A 22684-nucleotide genomic window follows, 5' to 3' on the forward strand; every position below is an offset into this window, starting at 1 on the left:
TGTGAGGAACGGATGGAGTCATTCGGTCAATCACCTCACAATGAGAAGAAGACATGGCTGAAAAGCTCTACCCCAACCTGCCCCACTGACCGCCCCGTACTTCCCACTTAGCCCTGAAGAACTGGGATTTCAAGTACCCAGCGGCGCCAGGGACATGCCCAAAGTCCTCTGGGTTCCCTTGCCTTGGTATACAGAGACACGGAATATTTCTAGGTGGCGTCAGAGATCAAATTTATGAGCTGCAGCTAGTAGCAGAAATCCCAGTAACACAACACGGTGTACAACTCAAGAAACTGCTCAATTTTACTAAGGCGAGACATCCCTATTTATACACAAAAAGGTACATTTAAAATGCACGCCCCTGCACCAAAATTCAACCAATAGAAAATACATGACATCACACAGCATCATATATTAAAGCTCATTTTACAGTGTCCCAACCCACAAGTTAATATTTAGGCATATCTAAATAATAATCTGGAAGGCCCGGACAAACCCTTAATCGAAAGCGTAACCCATGAAATGAAGAAACAGTAAAGAAAAGTAGTTTCAGATAATGTGCAAGATAACAGAAACGTAAAGAAATTTAAAAGTTAACAAATGTCTTGAATGGTGATTGGGAAAGTGAATAACGATCTTGCAGGGAAATTGGCTTGGCAGGGTCAATTCCAGGTGAAAGGCCAGCTTCTGAAATTAACTCCAGTGCACGAAGGAAACCTTAGTTAATGTACACATGACCCACAAAAGGTCAGACTGCTTTGCTCGCAGACTAACTTCTGAGGCCTACGTAAAAGGCAACACCAGATGGCAGTCACGACCCATGGCAAAAACCCATGTTTAGAAAAGAAAGTCGTGCACTTTAAAAGCACGCAAAATCACAGAACCTCAGACCCTCCTTTTGCCATTACGTAGGCAATAGCCTAAACTCATGTCAATCTGAATCTAGGTCTCTATCTATTCCCATCAGGTCATCAAGGTGTTGCTGTAACATCATCTTATTATCCTTCACTTCTCTCGGGACTGGTCTTCTCACACAGATCGTAGCACAAAGACTACAAATGGTGGGACCACACTGGATGCATAAACAACACGAGAAAAGGATAGTTAACGCCATACCAAGGAACATCAGAATCTTCCATCCCCATTCGGATAACAATTCCCATGACCATCCCATCAACGACCAGTCTCCTTCGTCCACATGAATAGACTCAGAGATCTTATGTAGTCTAGAGATGGCTTGGTACACTGTCGGGGCATTATCTTGTACGAAAACGCAGCAACTAGATCTAATCAATTTGCATACCCCACCTCTATCTGTAAGTATAATATCTAAAACAAAACGGTTCTGTAATGTCATAAGGCGATCCGCTTGAAGCTCAGCTGTAATATTGCTAAGGGCACCTGCAGTCTCATTTATAGTGGCCTCAACCACTCTCGTAAGCTGACGAATATTCCTACTATTAGCCATAGGACCCCAAAAGGGTAGGAAACCCTTAAAGAAGTCTCCAGCTTCTTGTGCGACAGTATCTTTCGCATCGATTACACCTCTACCATATCTTGTCTTATGGTAATCGGAAACAGCAGTGTATGTAGGGGGAAGCAAAAATGCCACGTAACATGTGCCAGAAAAATCAGACGGCAACCTTGTGTATGCTCTATCATAAGAGACAAAATACGTGCCTTTAGCTGGCACGAAAGGAGGAGATTTCTGGGACGTATAAACGTATGTGTGAACACACACACTCTTACCAAGCTGAGCTCTCGGATTCTGACCATTACCTTGCAAACAAAGATGACCTCGGTGGGGTATAATCCAAATAGGAGGAGACCTTCGCTGCCTTTCTTTCTCGTCAGGCTAACACTATATGTCGTCTTATTCCAACCGACATATGCTCGTACCTCATCTCTAGGGATAGCGTTATACGCATCGATATCTCTAATCATATCAACTATTCCCCGTATTAAGGCATTATTACTTACATTGTCTTTGACAGAACGTACAGAAGAGGCTTCATTCGCATAGATAAACATTGATTGGAGTGCCCAAACTGACCATTTGGTGAAAAAGGCAAAACCAAATATGGCATTCCCTTATCTGTAGTATGTGGCATAAGACCACACACCCAACAATTCGTGGTATTTATAACTAGCTGATGCTGATGCAACATCTGTATAAACGAATTATTCACAAATTCTGATCTTCGTGTCTGTTCATGTTCAGGTAACGTATGAAACTCATGTGGAGAAACAGTAGAAAAAGAAAGAGGTAGATGTAAGCGGCAATTGTGTGACATAGAAAATCCAACCCACACAAGCTAACGTAGTATTCACAAGCATAAGGAAACACATTATTAAAAAACATTTGCTACGAACCAATGTACACATTTTCATTTTGAAACCACTTTTCTCAACACCTTTCTCAGACCCAAAAGACTCCATCCTCTAACCGTGCTGTTCGCGGCGGTTGGGTGTTCCGTGCTAAGGAATGCGTCTGTCAGTCCAGGGAACGCCCTGAGACCAACCAGAACCTCGACCTTGTGTCTTCGGCTTGCACTCCCAAGTCTTTACACCGCGACCTTACAGCTGAGTCCGGATGATGACTCGAAAAAGGAAAAAGCAAAAAAGAAGTCTCTTGATCTGACGAGGTGTAATTCACTATATAAAAAATTCCAGTTTCAACTTTATTTGTCCATATGTACAGTCTTTCGCGGTCTTAGATCGTAGCGTTCTTTATTAGGTACAGTTGGATCCTTAAATAAAAGTTCCGGATTGGTGGTGTCAATCTTTAGATGAGGAGGCACAGCAGCTTGCAGAACATCATCATCCTCGCGTTCTGACCGTGTCCATGTCAAATGAGCATCACTAAATGGAACAAATCTAAGAGTTTTTTCACGTTCAGAATCGGCTATACCTCCCCTCACCCACTTGTCATATGGTAAGGGCAATGGAACTTTTTTACAGTGGGTGGCATGCACCCAGTTCTTCTTGCCAGCTACTTTAACAGCAGTTCGAGTCATTAACAAAACTAAATGCGGTCCAGTCCACCTCGGCTCCAAATTTTTTGTTCGTTGAAAATTCTTCGTGAGAATATAATCGCCGGGTTGAATTATGTGTCCTGGATCCGCAGTTGCTGTCGGTAGACTGTCATAGACCTGTTGGTGGAGAACACGTAATTTAGCAGTCAAGTCATGTAAGTAATCCACCAACATAGGGTACTCAATACTGCTGTATTCATTAGGACGAGGCACACCCCAAACATTCGCAGGACGACCAAACACGATTTAATACGGACTAAGTCCCACTCGAGAATGCACAGTCGTCCTTGTTGACAAAAGAGCCAACGGCAAGGCATCCGGCCATGTAAGACCAGTGCTCGCTTGTACCTTAGCTAATTTCAGCTTCAAGGTACCATTGTAATATTCAACAAGTCCAGCAGACTGGGGGTGATTCGCTGCATGGAACTTTTGATTTATTCCCAATCCAGCACACACTTTCTTCATGATTTGACCCACAAATTCACTCCCATTGTCCAACCATACAATTCTCGGCAAACCATACCTAGGGAAGTACTCTCTCAGCAAAACCGTGGCTGTAGACAAGGCAGTATTATCTTTTAGGGGGTAGGCCTCTATCCACCTGGAAAAGGCACAAACAACCACAAGGACATACTTCAAATTATTGCATCTCTCCATGTGAATGTAGTCTAACTGTATCACTTCAAACGGATACGTTGGAGGAGCAAAATGACCAGCTGGAGTTGGAGTTCCCTTACCAGGATTATAGTTCAAACAAATCATACAATGTTTCGCCACGTTCTCTGCACATTTCGGAATACCAGCATTCTGCCAAACTGGAGCCAACAACTTGCATATTCCCTTCGAACTTATGTGAGCCATTCCATGAGCCATTGTAACCACTGGGAGCACATACGCATCAGGCAACAACCATCACTGGTGTTCTGACAACTCAACCCAACAACCTGTCGAATCCAACATACCCGTAGTTTCTCTCCAAACACTCACTTCTTTCTCAGTCGCTTCAGCCTGAATCGTTCTCACACTTTCTATTGTGTCTTCACACATTCCACCAGCCATAATCCAATTAGCTGGGCCTGCAACATACATACGGCTCATCATGTCTTTCGCCGTTTCCTTCGCAACTTCATCTGCAAACACATTCCCTCGATCAACATCGTCCACAACTTTGTTATGCGCACTACACTTCACAATTGCAATCTGCTTTGGGAGAGTGAGAGATTCCAAAAGTTTATTCACCAACTGCCCATGCTGTATTTTTGTCCCATGCGAAGTAAGGAACCCACGCTCTCTCTACAAACGCCTAAAACTATGGGCAACACCAAACGCATACTGGCTATCGGTGTAAACATTCACTCGCTTTCCTTCTGACAACACACACGCTCTCGTCAATGCAATCAACTCTGCTGCTTGGGCAGAATTCTGTGGTATGCGTGCTGTCTCAACAACTGTATGTCAAGTTGTAATAGCATACGCTGCAGTCGTTTCACCATTCGGAAGCTTAAAACACGAACCATCTACCCATAGGGTACCATCAACACCCGTAAGCGGAGTATCCTTTAGATCGACTCTAGCATTCGTTTCTTCCTCTGTACGAAGAAAACAATCATGCTGTTCCTGAGGATCCGTCTCTGTAGAGATCGGTAACAACGTAGCTGGATTCAGCACATTACATCGTTTAATGTGAACATGACTAGCCAAAAATGTCAACTCATAACCTGACAGACGTGCACTAGTAAGGTGCTGTGTCTTAGTCCTGTTCAATAAGGTATCCACTGCATGTGGGACCATCACAATCAACGTATTGCCCAATACCAAACCAGCAGACTGTCGAATAGAAACAGCCGCTGCAGCTGTAGCTCTCAAACAACTCGGCAACGCCTTAGCAACTGGGTCTAACGTTGCTGAAAAATACGCGCATGGACGCTGCTTGTCCCCAAATGGTTGTGCCAACACTGACAACGCACAACCTTCTCTCTCGTGCACGTACAACGTGAAAGGCTTACTATAGTCTGGAGTACCCAACACAGGAGCCGAACACAATGCATCGCGTAGTTCAGAAAAACTTTTCTGACATTCGTCAGACCAAGGAAGAGGATGCGGGGTATCTTTCAGAGTCAATGCCAACAGTGGTTTTGCTAGCAAGGAAAGCAGGACTGTTACACACATTACCTCTCGTTTCCTCAACTACACCCTTCTCAACCAGATCATAGACAATCGCTAAAAGAGCTCTCTCACCATCGCTCGAAATCTTGTATTGGGGAATATGAGGTAGCCTAGCATTCGACTTAAGGGTGACAACATAAGGTGGAATCTGCAAAAGACCAACATCATTTGGACCTGTAGCCCAAAGTGTATCAGGAAGCGAACGCAATTCCAGTGGCAAACAATCCTTAGACAAATACATTGGAGAAATCACTTTCTTACCAAGGGTAAGTTGTACTCCCGAAGGAGAACAATGCAAAGTTGCATACAATCTTTTCAGCAAGTCCAAACCCAACAGATTCTCACCACAACCAGTCGTTAAAATAAGTGGAGCTTCCAATTCACAAGGGCCAATGGTAAGGGACAAAGGACTAGAAACCGGATTACGAACTGGGGCGCCTGAAAATCCTACTGAAACATTGGTCAAGCCAGACAAAGGTGCGCCAGGAAGTTTAGAGTGCATAATAGAACTCTTCATCGCACCAGTATCCAAAAGAAAAGGTTCTACCACACCTGATGTAATCACTTCAACATAAGGTCCACTCTGGTCTACTGGAACTGACACTACTCCCTCTCTTTGTCCTTGGCTGTCCTAGTTATCATTATAACCAGAACTCTCACCTTCGACATAGTAATCCTCAACATAATACTGGGAAGACTGACCACTCGGAACATTCTGTCTGTCAAAATAATTCGCAGAATTCTGTAGGGAAGAGGAACGCTCATTCTGAGGGATCACACCACGTCCCCTATCCCTAGGAGCTTGCTGAAAACTACCACGACCTCTCTGACCAGATACACCATTCGCATGCTGTAACAAAGCCGGGCAACTATTCTTGTAATGACCTTCCTCTCTGCAATAAGCACACTGATTAGGGCCAGGAAAGAATCGCTGAACATAAGGCTCAGGCTTCTGTAACAATCTCTGAAATTGTGGAGGTTGCTGAAACTGAGGCTGATTCTGACGAGGCGGATAAGCTTGCTGCAAAAGAACTTTCGTCTTTAACTCTTTAGTTTTCTTCTCCACTTTATCCTTCTCATCTTTATCCCTGTTCTCGTAATATTGTGCAGTAGCCAATATCTGGGCCGACGAAGAGACAGCCCATGAACTCTCAGAGTCCTTTAACTTATTAGAAAGTTCGGGAAGCAAATTAAAGACAAATTTATCCACAAACAACCTTTGACCACCCTCCGTACTCATATCCTGACCACTATGATCAATAAACGTCTCTTCAAACCTAGTGAAGAAATCAGATACACTCTCGTCTCTCTTCTGCTTACATGCTGCTAACTTATCCCAGTTTACTCGTAAAGCAGGCATCATCGTTTTCATCAGATTAATAATTCTACCTGGTAATTCTGAAACCAGAGGTTCAGGTTTAGCACCTCCCTCCTGTCTACCATCTGCGGCAACAATATTCGCCCAGGTATCACCTAATTCAGCAGCATGATTCTCATGACGAATCTTCGCCCACAAAGGTTGGGGGACTACATTACCCATCAACATATCGATGTCAGCTAAATTCATAATACACGCTTCAACTGTCTGGGACAACTCCTTGTAGTAACCAGCAGGATTCTTACGAGGGTCAGGTAAGGTCTGCTTAAGAGCCAAGACCTCTGCTCTCTTCCAAGGGACATGTACCCATATTCGTTGAAAATGCGGCAGAATAACTGGATTAGCGTTTGGGTCCCCTTCCTTCCAAATTGGGGGAACTTCTCTCATTGGATACTGTCTCGCTTTTCTTCTAACAGAACAATCAGGTTCGTACAATGTCTGAGGCGGAAGGCTAGATCTAAAAGCCAGTATCGTCTCTACGGCATCTGTAATATCAGATTCAACTATCATCCCTTTAGCAAAATCCGACTGAACATCAAGTAGTTCCTGCGGGATCAAACCCAAATCATTATCTTCCCATTCCTGACACAAAAACATACACATCACATTAAAAACATACCTTTGCTTAGGCGGCTCCCACTGAAAGAAAACATCCATAACCGCTGGCAAACTATACCTTGAGGCATTTATAATCCATTTACGAGCCAACAAATCCAACACAGCACGTTCCTCAGAACCAGGAAGCTGACTACGACTCTGCTTACGCTCCGAAACAGGGGTCATATTCAGTGACCCAAACAATGGTGACAACAAATTAGAAACCGTTTCTGTCATTCGTTTTCGAACAAAGGGAGAAGAAGCAGACATAAGAACAGGAGAATAAGTATTTTGAGGCAAAGAAGGTGTAGGGACAAGAACAGTAGAAATCAGAGATGCAGAAGCAGAAGGCAAAGGAGTTTGAGGCAAAGCTGGTAGCAAGTCTGGCGACCCTAGAATGGGTTGCGCAGGAGGAGGCAAAACCATCTGTGGAGCACCGGGTGGCTGAACAACAGCAGGAGGTTGAACAACAAAGGGTGGAACAACCGGGGGTAATAGAGGCGCAGTAGCACCCTGCACATAGGGAGGTGGCAATCTCAGTAAATGAGAGATCAAAGGATCTTTTTCAAGGTCTTCAATCACTTTTGGAGGAGAAGACGGCAAGGCCGGATAACATTTATCTATGGCCATGCAACGCTATCTATCTAAAACTTCACTCGCACGCTCTTCTCCATCTTCCTTAAACTGTCTAGCAGCTTGTAGTACTGACATATTCTTATCTTTCCTATCTCTCTTTACTTGTTTAATTTCTCTCTGTTTGGCTTCCTTACGCCAAAGGCGAAAAGAGTCAAACATTGCCGGCCGGGCTTTCTTCTTAAATAGCTTAACTTCTAGATTGTCTAAAATCTCTGTTTCAAAACTACCATGTGGGGGCCATTGCAAAACACCATCCTTTTTAGTGTAGGGGACCCATACTTCATTATAAGTAATGGGACCCATTCCGTGTTTAGAATAGAGCTCATAAGTCGGAGTTCCAACCGGAGGTATCGGACATGAATCCTCCAATCGGGAATCCCTGTTACTACCACAAACAAACTAATTACCAAATTTACCAAGACCAGGCATCTTGCTCACTAGTTTGGTTTCAAACTTCAAAGGGAATCAAAAAATGATACACTTGTAAATATACAAGCCCTTCGGCTTTGGGTACTGCAGCAACCAAATCAAAACCAAGGAACCAGACAAAGTCGTGGGAGCGACCCACTTATACTTAACCAAATATCTGTCACGCCACCAGAAGGCCATCTATCGTCTCGCTTTACAAACATCAATCGGAGGGTCCAAGACAAGGCGACAGTCAGGGCAGCAGTCCTTCGTAGCCGCTGGAAAGCGGGAAGCCTCGCAGAAAAGACCTTTGGTCCACGTCGACATGCAGGGGTCGATGAAGTGGGGGCCCTCCTCCAGAGTTTCCTCACGTGGCTCCTCGCAATCTTCGGGCTTGGACCGGTACCACTGAAGTCGTCCCACGTTGGCCGCGCCAACTGAAGAACTGGGATTTCAAGTACCCAGCGGCGCCAGGGACACGGCCAAAGTCCTCTGGGTTCCCATGCCTTGGTATCCAGAGACACGGAATACTTCTAGGTGGCGTCAGAGATCAAATTTATTAGCTGCAGTTAGTAGCAGAAATCCCAGTAACACAACACGGTGTACAACTCAAGAAACTGCTCAATTTTACTAAGGCGAGACATCCCTATTTATACACAAAAAGGTACATTTAAAATGCACACCCCTGCACCAAAATTCAACCAATAGAAAATACATGACATCACACAGCATCATATAGTAAAGCTCATTTTACAGTGTCCCAACCCACAAGTTAATATTTAGGTATATCTAAATAATAATCTGGAAGGCCCGGACAAACCCTTAATTGAAAGCGTAACCCATGAAATGAAGAAACAGTAAAGAAAAGTAGTTTCAGATAATGTGCAAGATAACAGAAACGTAAAGAAACTTAAAAGTTAACAAATGTCTTGAATGGTGATTGGGAAAGTGGATAACGATCTTGCAGGGAAATTGGCTTGGCAGGATCAATTCCAGGTGAAAGGCCAGCTTCTGAAATTAACTCCAGTGCACGAAGGAAACCTTAGTTAATGTACACATGACCCACAAAAGGTCAGACTTCTTTGCTCGCAGACTAACTTCTGAGGCCTACGTAAAAGGCAACACCAGATGGCAGTCACGACGCATGGCAAAAACCCATGTTTAGAAAAGAAAGTCGTGCACTTTAAAAGCACGCAAAATCACAGAACCTCAGCCCACTGACCATAAAATCGGATGCTGCAGTTGTTGCTTTACTTTTGCTGCAGCAGGAGAAATGGGGTGGGCAGTCAATCCCTACTTAAACTACAATTTCACAGCAATCCCAAAAAAGTACACCGGTTTGCCAGTTACTATATTAGGGATTTTAAACTGTGTGTGCTTTTCTGCAGACATTTAATAATGAACTTACGTGGACAATGTTCTTAGTGAAATAAAATGTATATGGACATTTTTTCAGCACATACTATTAAGAGATAACAATATGCAGCCTGAAACCTTATTAAAATCCTATGTGCAGCATTAAAAGTAAAGTTAAAGGAAATTAGCACTATTTCACATAGATGAGCTTCTATTGGTCCCCACAACTTGGAAGTAAATATGGATTATAATACTTTTATATTTCAGCATGCACTCTATGGAGTATGTATCTCATTGCTGAAGAATATTTTGGTGAAGCTCCTGGGGAATCTCACACAAAAAGATGTGCAAGGGTCATGAGCGTACAGAATGGATAAAACCATATGTTCTGTGATATGCTGACCACTGAAAATAGAAGTGAGTTGATCTTTCTCCTGCCTGCGAGCAAGAGACTTCTGTAGTGTTATTGTTCTTTACAACGCCCACTAACATCTTACAAAGAAGTCTAGGGGCTGAGGACCCAGATGTGTCCTTGAATCCTCTCTTTTATGTCACGCTGGAATGAATGTGGAGCCTGATTATTGCCTTCAATTACACAGAGCACTGTTGGGGGATTAACTGTGTACCTCAGTAGTGGGCAGGAGCTTTATATTGTCTCAAAGACATCTCTTTTGAACTCGGATTCAATTAGGATCTTTATAGTGGTTGAAAGATAAAAGACCACTCTAGTTGCTCTTCTGTGGATTATTTGTGTTTTCTGTGAGACTAGCATCCTGAGTTTGTTCATGGAGAAAGAAGAGGGCTGTCCTTTCAAAACTTTCTACTAATGGTAATTTCTCAAGTACGATATGGTAATGTCATTACTCCATTCCATATTGGACTACTCCATATTACTTGCCCTACATTACGTCATAGGTTAATTCCACCTCCAGACAGCCACACCACTATTTTTAAAATACACAGTCCCAAAGGACTGTGATTTGTAATCCAGTCCATGTTGGAGACAAAAATCCCCCCTACCCCATGTGTAATTACCCACTCCTCCTAGGGAAGCCGCAGGTCACTCTTGTAGTGTGGGAGGGTTTGGAGGCCTGGCACAGGAAAGCTGTAACTAGAGAAATGAGGTTGCTAGTAAGTTAAGAAGACATTATATCCTGAACCCAAATCTTTTGTCTTAGTCCTTTAATATATTATGAGTATGCACCAAAATTATGACTTATGGCTCTGAATGCAAAACGAACAGGTAACACTAGCAATACACAGATATGACATTTTAAACCAGACTCCTGAGGCTAGTGGGAAACAATGGCTTGAAGGAGTATGTACTTGCTCTGCAGATATTCTTTAAGAAGACCTCCTCAGATTCATCTTACCCTGCACCATCCATTTGACGTCACAATTATCTGATATCATTCAATTGCTTGAAGCTAAAAGCACCTCGACCGAGTTGCTAACTTATTTTATGTAGCAAAACAAGCATGTAAGAACTTAAATTAATAGATGAGCTCAGAAACACATGACGTAATTTAATTTATATGTACAATTTCACATGGTCACTAAGACCCTGGTGGGCAGCTTGCCAGGTAAGCAGAGACCATTCCCTTCACTTTCCTGGGAGGCTTCTATGTGCATTCAGAAAAACTGCCAATTCAGAGGCTCTGCTGAAGACACAAAACTTTGCCGAGTGTGCACCATGTTCGTTGTGATTCCTCTACAAAGGATTTTTGTTTAAAATAAAGAATCACTGAAGAGAATTGCTGGTTTCCTAAAAGCAAAACAAATAAAAATAAAATGGCCCTGATGCACAAAGTTTTCTTCATACATTTGCATATGGACGGATTTCTTACAATTAGGAGACTCTCTCTCGGCCGATGACCTTGGGATCATTAATTCAATTTTTGACCGTTTCTGATGAACACTCACCATTAACATTTAAATAATCTGGAGACGATTCGTCCCTCTGACATTGGAGCCAGGTCTTTGTAAATACATTGTATATATTGCACAATTCTCCTACCCTCAAATGAGCACATCTCCCTACACAATTCTTTACACTTTTACTTGGGAGCACCTTTCATGCAGATGTTTTTGATTATTCGTTTTATGACAAATAATGATAACATTTCCTTTTGGATTGGAATTCTGATTGATTAATGTGGTTCATTCAGGGGGATATGTTTTGACGAAATGTATGTTTTCACTGTGACCACTTTTTCTATGCTATATTTAACCCAGGTGCAGTGATTTTTGGGTTCCCCTCGTTAATGTGTAATACTATTGATGGACTATCACAACATAATAACAAAAGTAAGTATATTGTTTTTTATTTTATATTTTATACATATACATATATATTCACTGAAAAATACAAAGGTTACAGGGACGTTATGGTTCAGCTCGGATTTAGTTCATACAAAACCAGTAATCCAGTAGATACAGTTACCTCAGCTAACTATAACTCATGCCCCCTGCAATGCACTGCTTAGGACCTAACATATTACATCACTCATGACATGGTCAGTGACCTCACATATGTGAGGGCATAAGCAGTGCTTTGTGGGGACGTAAGTTATCGTTAGCTCAGGTAACTATAACTGCTGAATTTCACTGGTTTTGTATGAATGAAATCTGAGCCTTAATATAACATCCCTGCGACCTTTGGGTTTTTCAGTGAATTTCTAACTTTCTAAAATACTATTTCCTAACAATAACATTTGTGCAACCTCTGTTTTTTCGGTGAAATTCCAAGGTTTTTAATGTTATTTCCTAACTATAATATCCCTGTGACCTTGGTTTTATTTAGTGAATTTCTACCGTTTTTTATGTTATTTCCTAACTATAACATCCCTGTAACCATTTTTTAGTTAATTTCTATGGATTTTTTACTTTTTATTTCCCAACTGTAACCTGTAACCTTCAAGAGTGAATGTGTGAGTGGCTGTATAAGTCAGTGAGTGGGTGTGAAACTATCTGTATGGGCCTGTGAGTGGGTGTATGAGTGACTGTATGGGTGTGTGTATGGGTGTGTGAATGGGTGTGTCAGTAGTAGTGTGGGTATGTGACCAGTTCTTTGCGTAGCTGTATGGGTCTATGAGTGTGTGTGTGATTAGCTGTATGAGTCTGTGAATGGGTGTGTGATTAGCTGTATAAGTCTGTGAATGGGTGTGTGAGTGTCTGTACGGATCTGGAAGTGGGTGTGTGTGAGTGACTGTATAGGTGTGTGAGTAGTTTTCTGGATGTGAGTAGTATTGTGAGTGGTTATGTGGCTGAGTGAATAGGTGTGTAAGTGGCTGTATGGGTGTGCAAGTGGGTTTGGTAGTGGTTTTGCAGGTGTGTGAGTGGCTGCATGGGTATGAGAGTAGCTGTGTGGATCTGTGAACATATGTGAGAGCGTGTGAGTGGGTATGTGAGTGTCTTTGTGGGTGTCAGTAGCTGTGTGAGAGACTGGGACAGAACGGAACTTCACCTTCCCCTTTATCTAACAAGAGTCCACAGTTTTGCACAAAATATCTACCAAATTGGAGTACTTTCTACTGCTTAATTAGTAAGTACTACCTCGTTGGGTAATAACTAGTGCATTTTCTATACTACAGCTGCATAATTGACCATGAGGAAATGTCTCCAGTGACCTTGTGTGCGTCTAATTTCGGCAATGGGATTGTTCCTCGAGGGTCTTGATTCACAAATCTGTGATAGGATGAATCCTCGTATAGAGAGCAGGACGAGATTATAGAGAGGGGAATCTTCACCACACTAGGGTACTCCTTCCTAACAATATGAAGTAAGTGTGCTTTATTTGCTACAGATGTCCACAAAATTCCTGGCCATTAGGAACACGTCACCAAAATTAACGGGTAGCATGTTCATGGGCCTTTTGGTAAACTGTGCATCAAAGTGGGAAAAGGCAGGAAGACTTTTGCATACTACTAAGGAAAACGGGCCAGGGCCAAATGAGCGGAACTTGTAGATGATTTTGGGTATTCCCTTTACCAATTATACGAGGGGAAGGGGGCCTGAGCGCCCTCCGAGACGATTTTTGCTCCACGGACCCCATTCCCCAGGGACACCTGCCCCTTTATCTAACAAGAGTCCACAGTTTTGCACAAAATATCTACCAAATTGGAGTACGTTCTACTGCTTAATTAGTAGGTACTACCTCGTTGGGTAATAACTAGTGCATATTCTATACTACAGTTGCATAATGGACCATGAGGAAATGTGTTCAGTGACTTTGTGTGCGTCTAATTTCGGCAATGGGATTGTTCCTCGAGAGTCTTTATTCACAAATCTGTGATAAGATGAATCCTCGTATAGAGAGCAGGGCGAGACTACAGAGAGGGGAATCTTCACCACACTAGGGTACTTCTTCCTAACAATATGAAGTAAGTGCATCTTTGTTTGCTACAGATGTCCACAAAATTCCTGGCCATTAGGAACGCGTCACCAAAATTGATGGGTAGCATGTTCATGGGCCTTTTTGTAAACTGTGCATCAAAGTGGGAAAAGGCAGGAAGACTTTTGCATACTACTAAGGAAAACGGGCCAGGGCCAAACGAGCGGAACTTGTAGATGATTTTGGGTATTCCCTTTACCAATTATACAAGGGGAAGGGAGGCTGAGCGACCTCTGAGACGATTTTTGCCCCACGGACCCCATTCCCCAGGGACATACCGTTAGATCGTGGGTGCCCTGGAGCCCACCCGGGGTACCTAGTGTGCAATGCTACAGACTGCGGGGGTAGACTCAAGGCACCCGCGTTCCCTGCTGGCTTCCCGCCTCCAATGGGAGCCAGCATTGCTCCGGCATGCAGGGAGCAGCCAAATATGCAGCTCCCTGTGCGTGGGAGCAATATTTTCATCTGTTTTCCTGCCAAAAAGTCAGTTGCCAGCAAGTGGGAGCAGTTTTCCAGCTCCCGCCTTCTGGGAGTGGACTTACAGTTTTCTCTTGCTTGGAAGGATCTATCAAAGATCCCACCACGTGAAAGCAAACTACTATCTCCCGAGGGTAGGCCCCTCAGGGAAGGGAGACCCAGCCCTGGGGGATTGTGGTCCCCACGGCCAATAATGGCTCCAGGAAGGGGGCCATGTGGCGCCCCCTCCTCTACTTTTCGCAGGGCCAGCTCCGGGGAGAAGGTTGTCCCAAGGCTGAAAACAGACCACTTTCATTAAGCACATGCCATAGGGAGGTTTTGGTCCCTGGGGCCAAATATGGCATGGGAGTGGAGCTGCATGCTCCCCTCCCCCTACATACTTGTTGTGTGCCCTGGGGAGATGGCAGTCCCCAGGGCATTTTTAGATGTTGAAGGGGGTCCATGTGGCCTCCCTCTTTTTAAGGGTCACAACCCTGTGGACGTTGTGGTCTCCAGGGCCTTTAGAGGCTAAATGCAAGGGGACGTGCGGCACCACTCCTATTATTATTTTAAATAAACCTCAGGGAGGTAGTCGTCCTCTGGCATTTTTAGATGTTGGGAGTGGGGTCCGCACGGCCTCCCTCATTTTAAGGACCACAGCCTTGGGAAGATGGTGGTCTCCGGGGCCTTTAGAGGCCAAAAGAGAGGGGCCTCACAGCCCCCTCCTATCATTTTTCTTTAAAAAACCAAGGGTCCTCAGGGCTTAAACTGCCCTAGGGACGGTGGCCGCATGCGCCCTCCCTCCTCTTTTCTGGAATTCACACTTTCCCAAGGACCTGGTCTATCCGTGGGCTGAATGAGAAAGAAGCACGGGAGACTGCTCTTATTTATTTTTTTTTTCCATTTTTGCTACAATTTATTTTTCAACAAAATGCTTTTTATCCCTGGCTGGGTCCCTTGGGAATCCCACCACCAGGGGCCTAGGGGGTCAGGGTATTCCTACCCTGCCCCCATCTCCTTTTTTCGATTTTGTTTGGGACTTGGCTGAGTCAGAGGCCCAAGATGGCAGACAACACTTCCTGGTTGACGTGTTGGCAGCCAATCAGATCTCTGCACAAGAATGGCAGGATTTGCAAGGCCCACGCTTCTTGATATACAAATTTGTTTTTCCTCTAATATCTTCAAAACTACTGAACGGATTTAAACCAAATAACAAAAAGGGTTCAGCAGTTCGGGCTGTAGTTGTATGCAAAATCCCTATGGGAATTAAATTGGGAAACACACACCTTCCCTTCCCCCTTTTTCCTCAGTCCCCGCTTGTCGAATTACCCTGAAACTTTCCATGCACAACTACAAGCAGGTAGGTACTTTTGGGGAACATTTTGTGACAGTTTGTTAAATGGGGCCAAAGTTATAAGCAAACAGACGTATGGAAACTTAGTCCTAACCATTCCAACCTAATGGCAAAAGCCAGTTGGTAATATATGTATATAGATAGATAGATAGATAGATAGATAGATAGATAGACAGACAGACAGACAGACAGACAGACAGACAGACAGACAGACAGACAGATAGATAGATAGATAGATAGATAGATAGATAGATAGATAGATAGATAGATAGATAGATAGATAGATAGACAGACAGACAGACAGACAGACAGACAGACAGACAGACAGATAGATAGATAGATAGATAGATAGATAGACAGACAGACAAATAGATAGACAGACATTACAGAGTTGCGTTAGCCACTCAGTAGTTATAGGAACCTTTACAGACCTATTCTCTTTTCTACATTGGCTGATGATGCTAAGTTTGTGGTGATTAGTTAAGAGAGTGGAAAGAATAAAGGGGGTCCCAACCCACGCTTTTCCACCAAAGCATTTTCCACAGCCTTTTGAAACAGACGTAGTGATAAAATGGCTCAATGGATTCACATGACCTTCGACAGGAATATTCGTCACAAGAGAAGAATAGTAGTCCAGTTCTTAATGTCCAAAAAATTGAAGGACCCGCAGAATGGCTAGTCCAATCTGGCACTCCTATGAGTGCTGGAGTTTAAGGAGGGTTCCTGCGGCAACAGATACCCTTTATGTTTTACTGTGCAGTCTGTGTTGTTCTTCTCTTGTGACGAATACTGAGGACCTGCACTGTTATGGGACCCAACAAAACCCTTTAGAGGTTTCTTGCAGCGTGAACCCCTGCCTCTGCCGTGTCAGTTGCTCCCAGTCCCATCCAGGATAAGGTATACTGAAAGGACCGTTTTACAGGCATTAGTCTCAGGCATATATTCTTATGTCCTGATGATGATGCTGGTATAAAGTTAAGTGGGATTGAAACGTCGTCGACTCTGTACACCTGGATAATCTCTTAATTGTTCATTGTATTGTACTATGGTGTTGCACTTTGTATTTGCTTGGACAACTGCACATTTAATTCCAAGCCCTTGTAAATGCCTGAGATTTCTTCTCCTACTTTTATTTTTCACGATAAAATGTGTCCTCACTTGTATGTTCTTTGTGTGTGATTTCTTTTCTATAAAGACATTAAAAGATTCTTTTGTCCGGATGGACAGAAAATATATATAGACCTCATTGTATGTCTATATTATCACTTTCTCTTTTTCTGTTGTTAGGGGCCACTGTTCATATAAAATTGCTACGCCCAGAGGTCCCTGACCAAAAATATTTGGATCCCCTTGTTGTTTAAAACACAAGTAATTTCAGGCAGCATAGTTAATATTTTTGGTAGAATGAAAGAGGGTAGAACTGAAGAAACAGTGGTGATTCATTGATCAGATGATTAGTGGGATAAATATATCACAGATATAGCACATCTTCTTCGCTATAAAGAAATCACAGAGCATGGGGGCTTTAGTCATCACCTATAACCAGAACAACTTGAAGGGAAAGATTTACTAAAAATGTATGCAACACAGTACAGCAGCCAAACTTGGAAATGGAGAAATCCCATGGAAATCTCTTGGACATGTGTTTAAAAGCAAGAAAAGGGATTTGTTTTTCTTTAGAATCCAGCCCAGAGAAAAAAGCTCAGCAAGAAGAGAACCCATATAAAAATGATTCTCTATTGGTGCCACATGCTTTCAAGTTGCAGGAATGGTATGAACACAAACCGGAAGAGTACCGGCGGGATGTGGAAATCCAGACATGCTGGTGCATCTTCTCTAGCAATGTCGAAACTCCTCGTCTTTTAGACAGTTGTTGTTAAAGCAATTAACTCTATATTCAACGCACAGATTCATAGATTCCCAGCATATGTCCTCTTGGGATTATCAAACAATCAGACATATCGTCCTTATCTGTGCTGGAGAAGCAAATGTTTCTGGCCTTGTGAGCCAACAAGCAGCCTATGACAACTATATGAGGAAAGTCCAGATTCACGGATCTCATAGATTCACTACAGATGCTAAGGTTCCGCTGGGGAAGAGAAACACATTTTGTTACTTAAGCGTAATCAAGAGCCCTATGAGAATATCTGGGCATCAATCCTTGAATACCTCTTGACTGAGTACTTGGAGATCACGAATGCTCAATACTTGAAGGTCCTAAGAAATATCCTGCCAGTAAACTTCCAGTCGCTCACAGGCAGAGGCACAGCAAGAAAAGGATAAAAGAAATTACGCAGCGTTAAAAGACATCCAAGATGGAGATGGTATCATCCTCCTGCTTCATCTAAATAGGCACATTGTGACATTAGATATTCCGGGGGGCCACTAAGTTTTGGGACCTTATGCCACTTCGCTTCCATCCCAAAGACTTCTATGAGCCGTTTACATCCTGAGTTCAACAGAGAGACTCGGACAAACCCACATCCGCCTCAGCATTATAAATGGCCTGTCCTGTCAAGAACTCTCTTAACCCCCCTCCCCCCCTCCCGAAATCAAATCCCCACCCCGGCAGACTGTGAGATTGTAGTTTGGTCTATTGTTCTATATACATGCTCCATCACCCAATTGTCTTTTAATGTGATATATATATTTGAACTGTTGACATTTTTAATAATGTGGCTGTTACAAGTCTTAATATAATGATATGGAAGTAATTGACAATGTAAAATGCTTTACCTTGGACTGCTCAACGTGGCAGGCCCTAATGTATCCACTTTGCTTCTCGCAACCCCCCACCCCGTCCACATTTACCTGACTTGTCTCCTTTGTATTACTTGCAGTGTTTGTGTGCGTTAATGGGCATGCAAGGCAATGGCTTAAGGGCTGAGGGAAGCCCCTCCTAAACAAGGAACCCTGGGGCGTCTCCGCACCCTGGGGGATGCAGGGACCTCCGTTGCGCCCCTGTCCGAGGGGCACGGGGGATGATTCCAGTGGCTTAGGGCCTTATGTATGAACACATTTTCCTATAGACACAGAATGGGTAAAAACCTTTGATACATCTGGCTCATAGTCTTTAGATGCTAACCATTTAGTTTGTTCTGCCGTCGCCAGACAATGTGAGTAGGCTAGTGTATGTTTATAATTGTGATGAACAAATAAAAAAATATTTTGCCCCAAAATATGAATGCAGGCTTTTGGGAGACTCACTTATACTCCATATTATTTTGTTCATTGACTCTTCACATGTGGTGGCAGTGGACAGCAATAAAGTCTTAGCATAACCTGTCATAGGTGTTTAACATTTCGAAATATGTTTTTACTTTTAAAAACTTTTAAAACTAGTTTCCAAACCCCCCATACATAGTGACATATTGCATATTGGAAAATTCACCGAGTTCTACACATCCACAAATCAACACACCAACATCTAAAATATATAAACATGCTCTGATAATGCGCTTTTATTAATGGTGCTGCTCTGCTTTCATCTACAACCGCAGAAATTGTAGTCTAAATTCATAACAAATAACCTTAGGTTTCAAAAACCATTAGACATGTATATTTGAGCAACAAATGTGCATCATACAATTTTGAATTGTGGCATGATGAAAAAAATCACACCAGATATTTCTTTTTTATACTGAAATTGATGTATTGTGTCCTAATCTGTGAATTATAGTATTGTGAATTATACTGGAAGTCAATTGGATCACCTGGTTTCACGGTCACATTGACCAATCCTTCTCCGAAAGCATTTTCACCTGATACGGCAACCTTGAAGACGTAAAAGCCTGGTGTCAACTACAACAAAAAACAGAATAATGCGTGAATCAATAAACACAAGCAGGCTGAAAATTACAAAAAAACATAACCGCACATTCTACATTTTAGATCTTAAACCGAGAACGTTCTCGGAGAGAAAGATAGCAGAGGCAGTGTCCTCGGGAGCGAAATACAGCGACGTTCTACATAACTTATACTCAATTAGTAAAGCATTTAAAGGGACAGTTTGTACACCAAGGTTAAGAAGTCCCGTCTCCCTGCAGCTCATCTCAGTACAGCACCATGAACACACAGAGCACCCCAGACGTACACACGTTCAGAGCTGCACCAGAGGAAACACTGCTGCATTTAAAGTTACTGGAGATATCCCTGGGAGGTGAGGAGGACAAAATGAGGACCTCCCTAAGTGCAAGCTCAGCAGCAAGGCATACCTAGCTGCCATATCTTGCCATGTTGCACCATGTCATGTGTGACACCTTAACATAGACCTGGCTTTTATCAATATGAACAATGAATTCTGGGATTTGAAGTTTCGAGTTTAACATTATAGGTTAAAATATCCCAAAGTGCAAAGTGATATTTGCTAAAGAAACCAGCCAATAGGTAGAGCTATTGGCTTTGCCAATGTCTTTTAGCCATGTTGCACAGCAGCATGGTTGCTGATCAGCATGGCTAACAGTTAGCAGGGTGGCACCGAGGAACGTGGAGTGGCACAGAGAGGCATGGAGAGGTGTAGAGTAGTTTAGAGTGGTGTGGAGTGGCATAGAGTGGAAAGGAGCTGAGTGGAATCGTGTAGAAGAGTAAGTTACTTACCTTCGGTAATGATGTGTCTGGTAGAGACATATTCTAGTTGTAGATTTGTTACCTTCAATATTTCCCCCAGGTGTCGGTCTGGGTCCAGAGATTTTTTATTAGCAGTATGTCTGCGCGTCTTTAGGTGGTGACAGTCGACTCTGCGTCCGTCGTTGACGACGTAGGTGCCGAAAATGACATCGCGAGATATACACAGACGCAGCCCAGGCACGCTGACGTCAGTTCTTAACATGAGTTTCCACACCAGAAGCGCAGAGCCATGAAAGACACTGACTATTAGTTTGCAAAACTAGGGCCCTTTAGGATAGTGCCTGCCCCTAAGAATCAGTTCGCAGAGCTAGGAGGATGGGTGGGGTGGTAAGGAATATACACCTAGAATATGTCCCTATGACCTACATTGTTAAGAAGGTAAGTAACTTACTAATCTGATAGAGACTTCAAGTTGTAGATACCTTACATTCAGAATAGATACCCCAGCAATACCAATCCCAGAGGAGGGTCTGCGAACCAAGATGCCACGAGGAAGTCCTGGAGAACAGAATGGGCAAAGTACCTGTCCCTATGGACTTGGCTGGCCAGGCAGTAGTGTCTGGTAAACGTGTGCAGAGATGCCCACATTACCGCCTGACAGATATCCAAGACTGGGACTTCTTGTACTAACGCAGTGGTTGCTGCTGTTGCTCTGGTAGAATGAACACAAAACCCCACAGTAAGTTCCTTCTTTGACAATGAGTAGGACAATTTAAAGCAGAGGACAACCCATCGAAAAATTGTCCTTTTCTGCACTGCCCAACCTTTCTTGGCACCCACCTAGCCAATAAAGAGTTGATCGCCCACCCAGAATTCTTTGGTACGATCAAGATAAAAAGACAACGCATTTTTCGGGTCCAGGCTGTGGAGTCTCTCCTCTTCCTTGGGGGGATGCGGGGGCCGGTGAAAGGTCGGCTGAGTAATGGATTGTCCCACATGAAAGCGTGTGACTACTTTAGGGAGGAACAAAGCTTTTGTTTGAAGCACCACTTTATCTGTATGAACAGAAAGATAGGTAGGCTTGGGTGATAGAGCCTGGAGCTTGCTAACTCTGCGAGCAGAGGTGATGGCAATTAAGAAAGCAGTCTTAAAAGTTAGACGCCTGAGATTGTAATTATGAAGAAGCTTGAAAGGAGCATACATAAGAAAAGTCAAAACCAAATTTAAATCCCATTGAGGCATTATGAAAGGAGAAGGAGAAAACAAGTGGTTAAGACCCTTAAGAAACCTGTTAACAATGGGAGATTTGAACAAAGAAGGCTGATTTCTGGAAGTCTCAGAAAGGCAGAGATAGTCAAAAGATAACCCTTAAAGGCTAAAGGTGCATAAAGCAGAATCCTGCTGGGCCAAACAAAGTATTACAATAAAACCTCCGAAAGAGGGGCAAAAAAGGGATTAACAACCTTTGCTGTGCAACAAGCCACAAATTTGTTCCATCTACAGGCATATACCGTTTTAGTGGAGGGACGCGTGGCTGCCAAGATGACACCACAGACTTCGGGTGGAAGGTTGAAAGTTGTCAACTGCAGCAGCCTATCTCCACGCAAGGAGGTGGAGAATGGATAGGTTCGGGTGAAGAACCATCCCCGGCTGCTGCGACAGAAGATCCTCCTGAAGGGGCCGTCAGATTGGAGGATTGATGGCCATGGTCAGAATACCACACTCTTCATGCACAATCCAGAGCCATAAGAATGCCTTAAGCCCATATGTGCTTGATCTTCTTGAGCACTCTTGGCAGAAGTAGTATAGGTAGAAAGGCATAGAAGAGGCCAAAGCTCAACTCACGAAGAAAAGCGTCACCAAGAGAGGGCCGCCTTGGAAACTCCAACGCACAATTGTGCTGACATTGCGCGTTCTCTTCAGAGATCTAACCAAGACTCTCCCCACTGCTGGAAGAGACCTTGAGCCACCCCCTGATGGAGATGCATGTCATGATCAATCAGGCACCGACGACTGAGTTTGTCTGCTCTGGCGTTCAGAGAATCCGCTAGGTGGCGAACCACCAGGGATATGCCCTGATGTTCCAGCCATGTCCAGAGGTGGAGAGCCTCCTGACAAAGGGTCCAAGACCTCACCCTGCCCTGTTTGGTCCAGTACCACATGGCAATGGTGTTGTTCATGAACACCTGCACTACTCTACCTTTGAGAGAGGGAAGGAATAACTTCAGTGCTAGTCTGATCTACCAGAGCTCCAAAAGGTTGGTATGGAGACCAGACTCTGCCGGAGACCAGACGCCTCTGATCTCTGCCTCTCACAGGTGGCCACCCCATCCAAGGAG

The 22684-nt window shown here is 43.5% G+C and overlaps 1 protein-coding gene across 3 annotated transcripts in view; it reads right to left on the reverse strand.

Moving 5' to 3' along the window:
- KIAA0319 (KIAA0319 ortholog) overlaps window positions 1-22684 on the reverse strand; it is a 587552-nt gene that overhangs the window by 223703 nt on the left and 341165 nt on the right. For all 3 annotated transcript variants that reach the window (XM_078687943.1, XM_078687944.1, XM_078687942.1), the window contains exon 7: window positions 19493-19580. In XM_078687943.1, coding sequence (XP_078544069.1) covers window positions 19493-19580 — 88 coding nt within the window. The remainder of the gene's footprint in view (window positions 1-19492; window positions 19581-22684) is intronic.

The sequence above is a fragment of the Lissotriton helveticus genome, chromosome 4_1, assembly GCF_964261635.1.
Source record: "Lissotriton helveticus chromosome 4_1, aLisHel1.1, whole genome shotgun sequence".
NCBI lineage: Eukaryota > Metazoa > Chordata > Amphibia > Caudata > Salamandridae > Lissotriton > Lissotriton helveticus.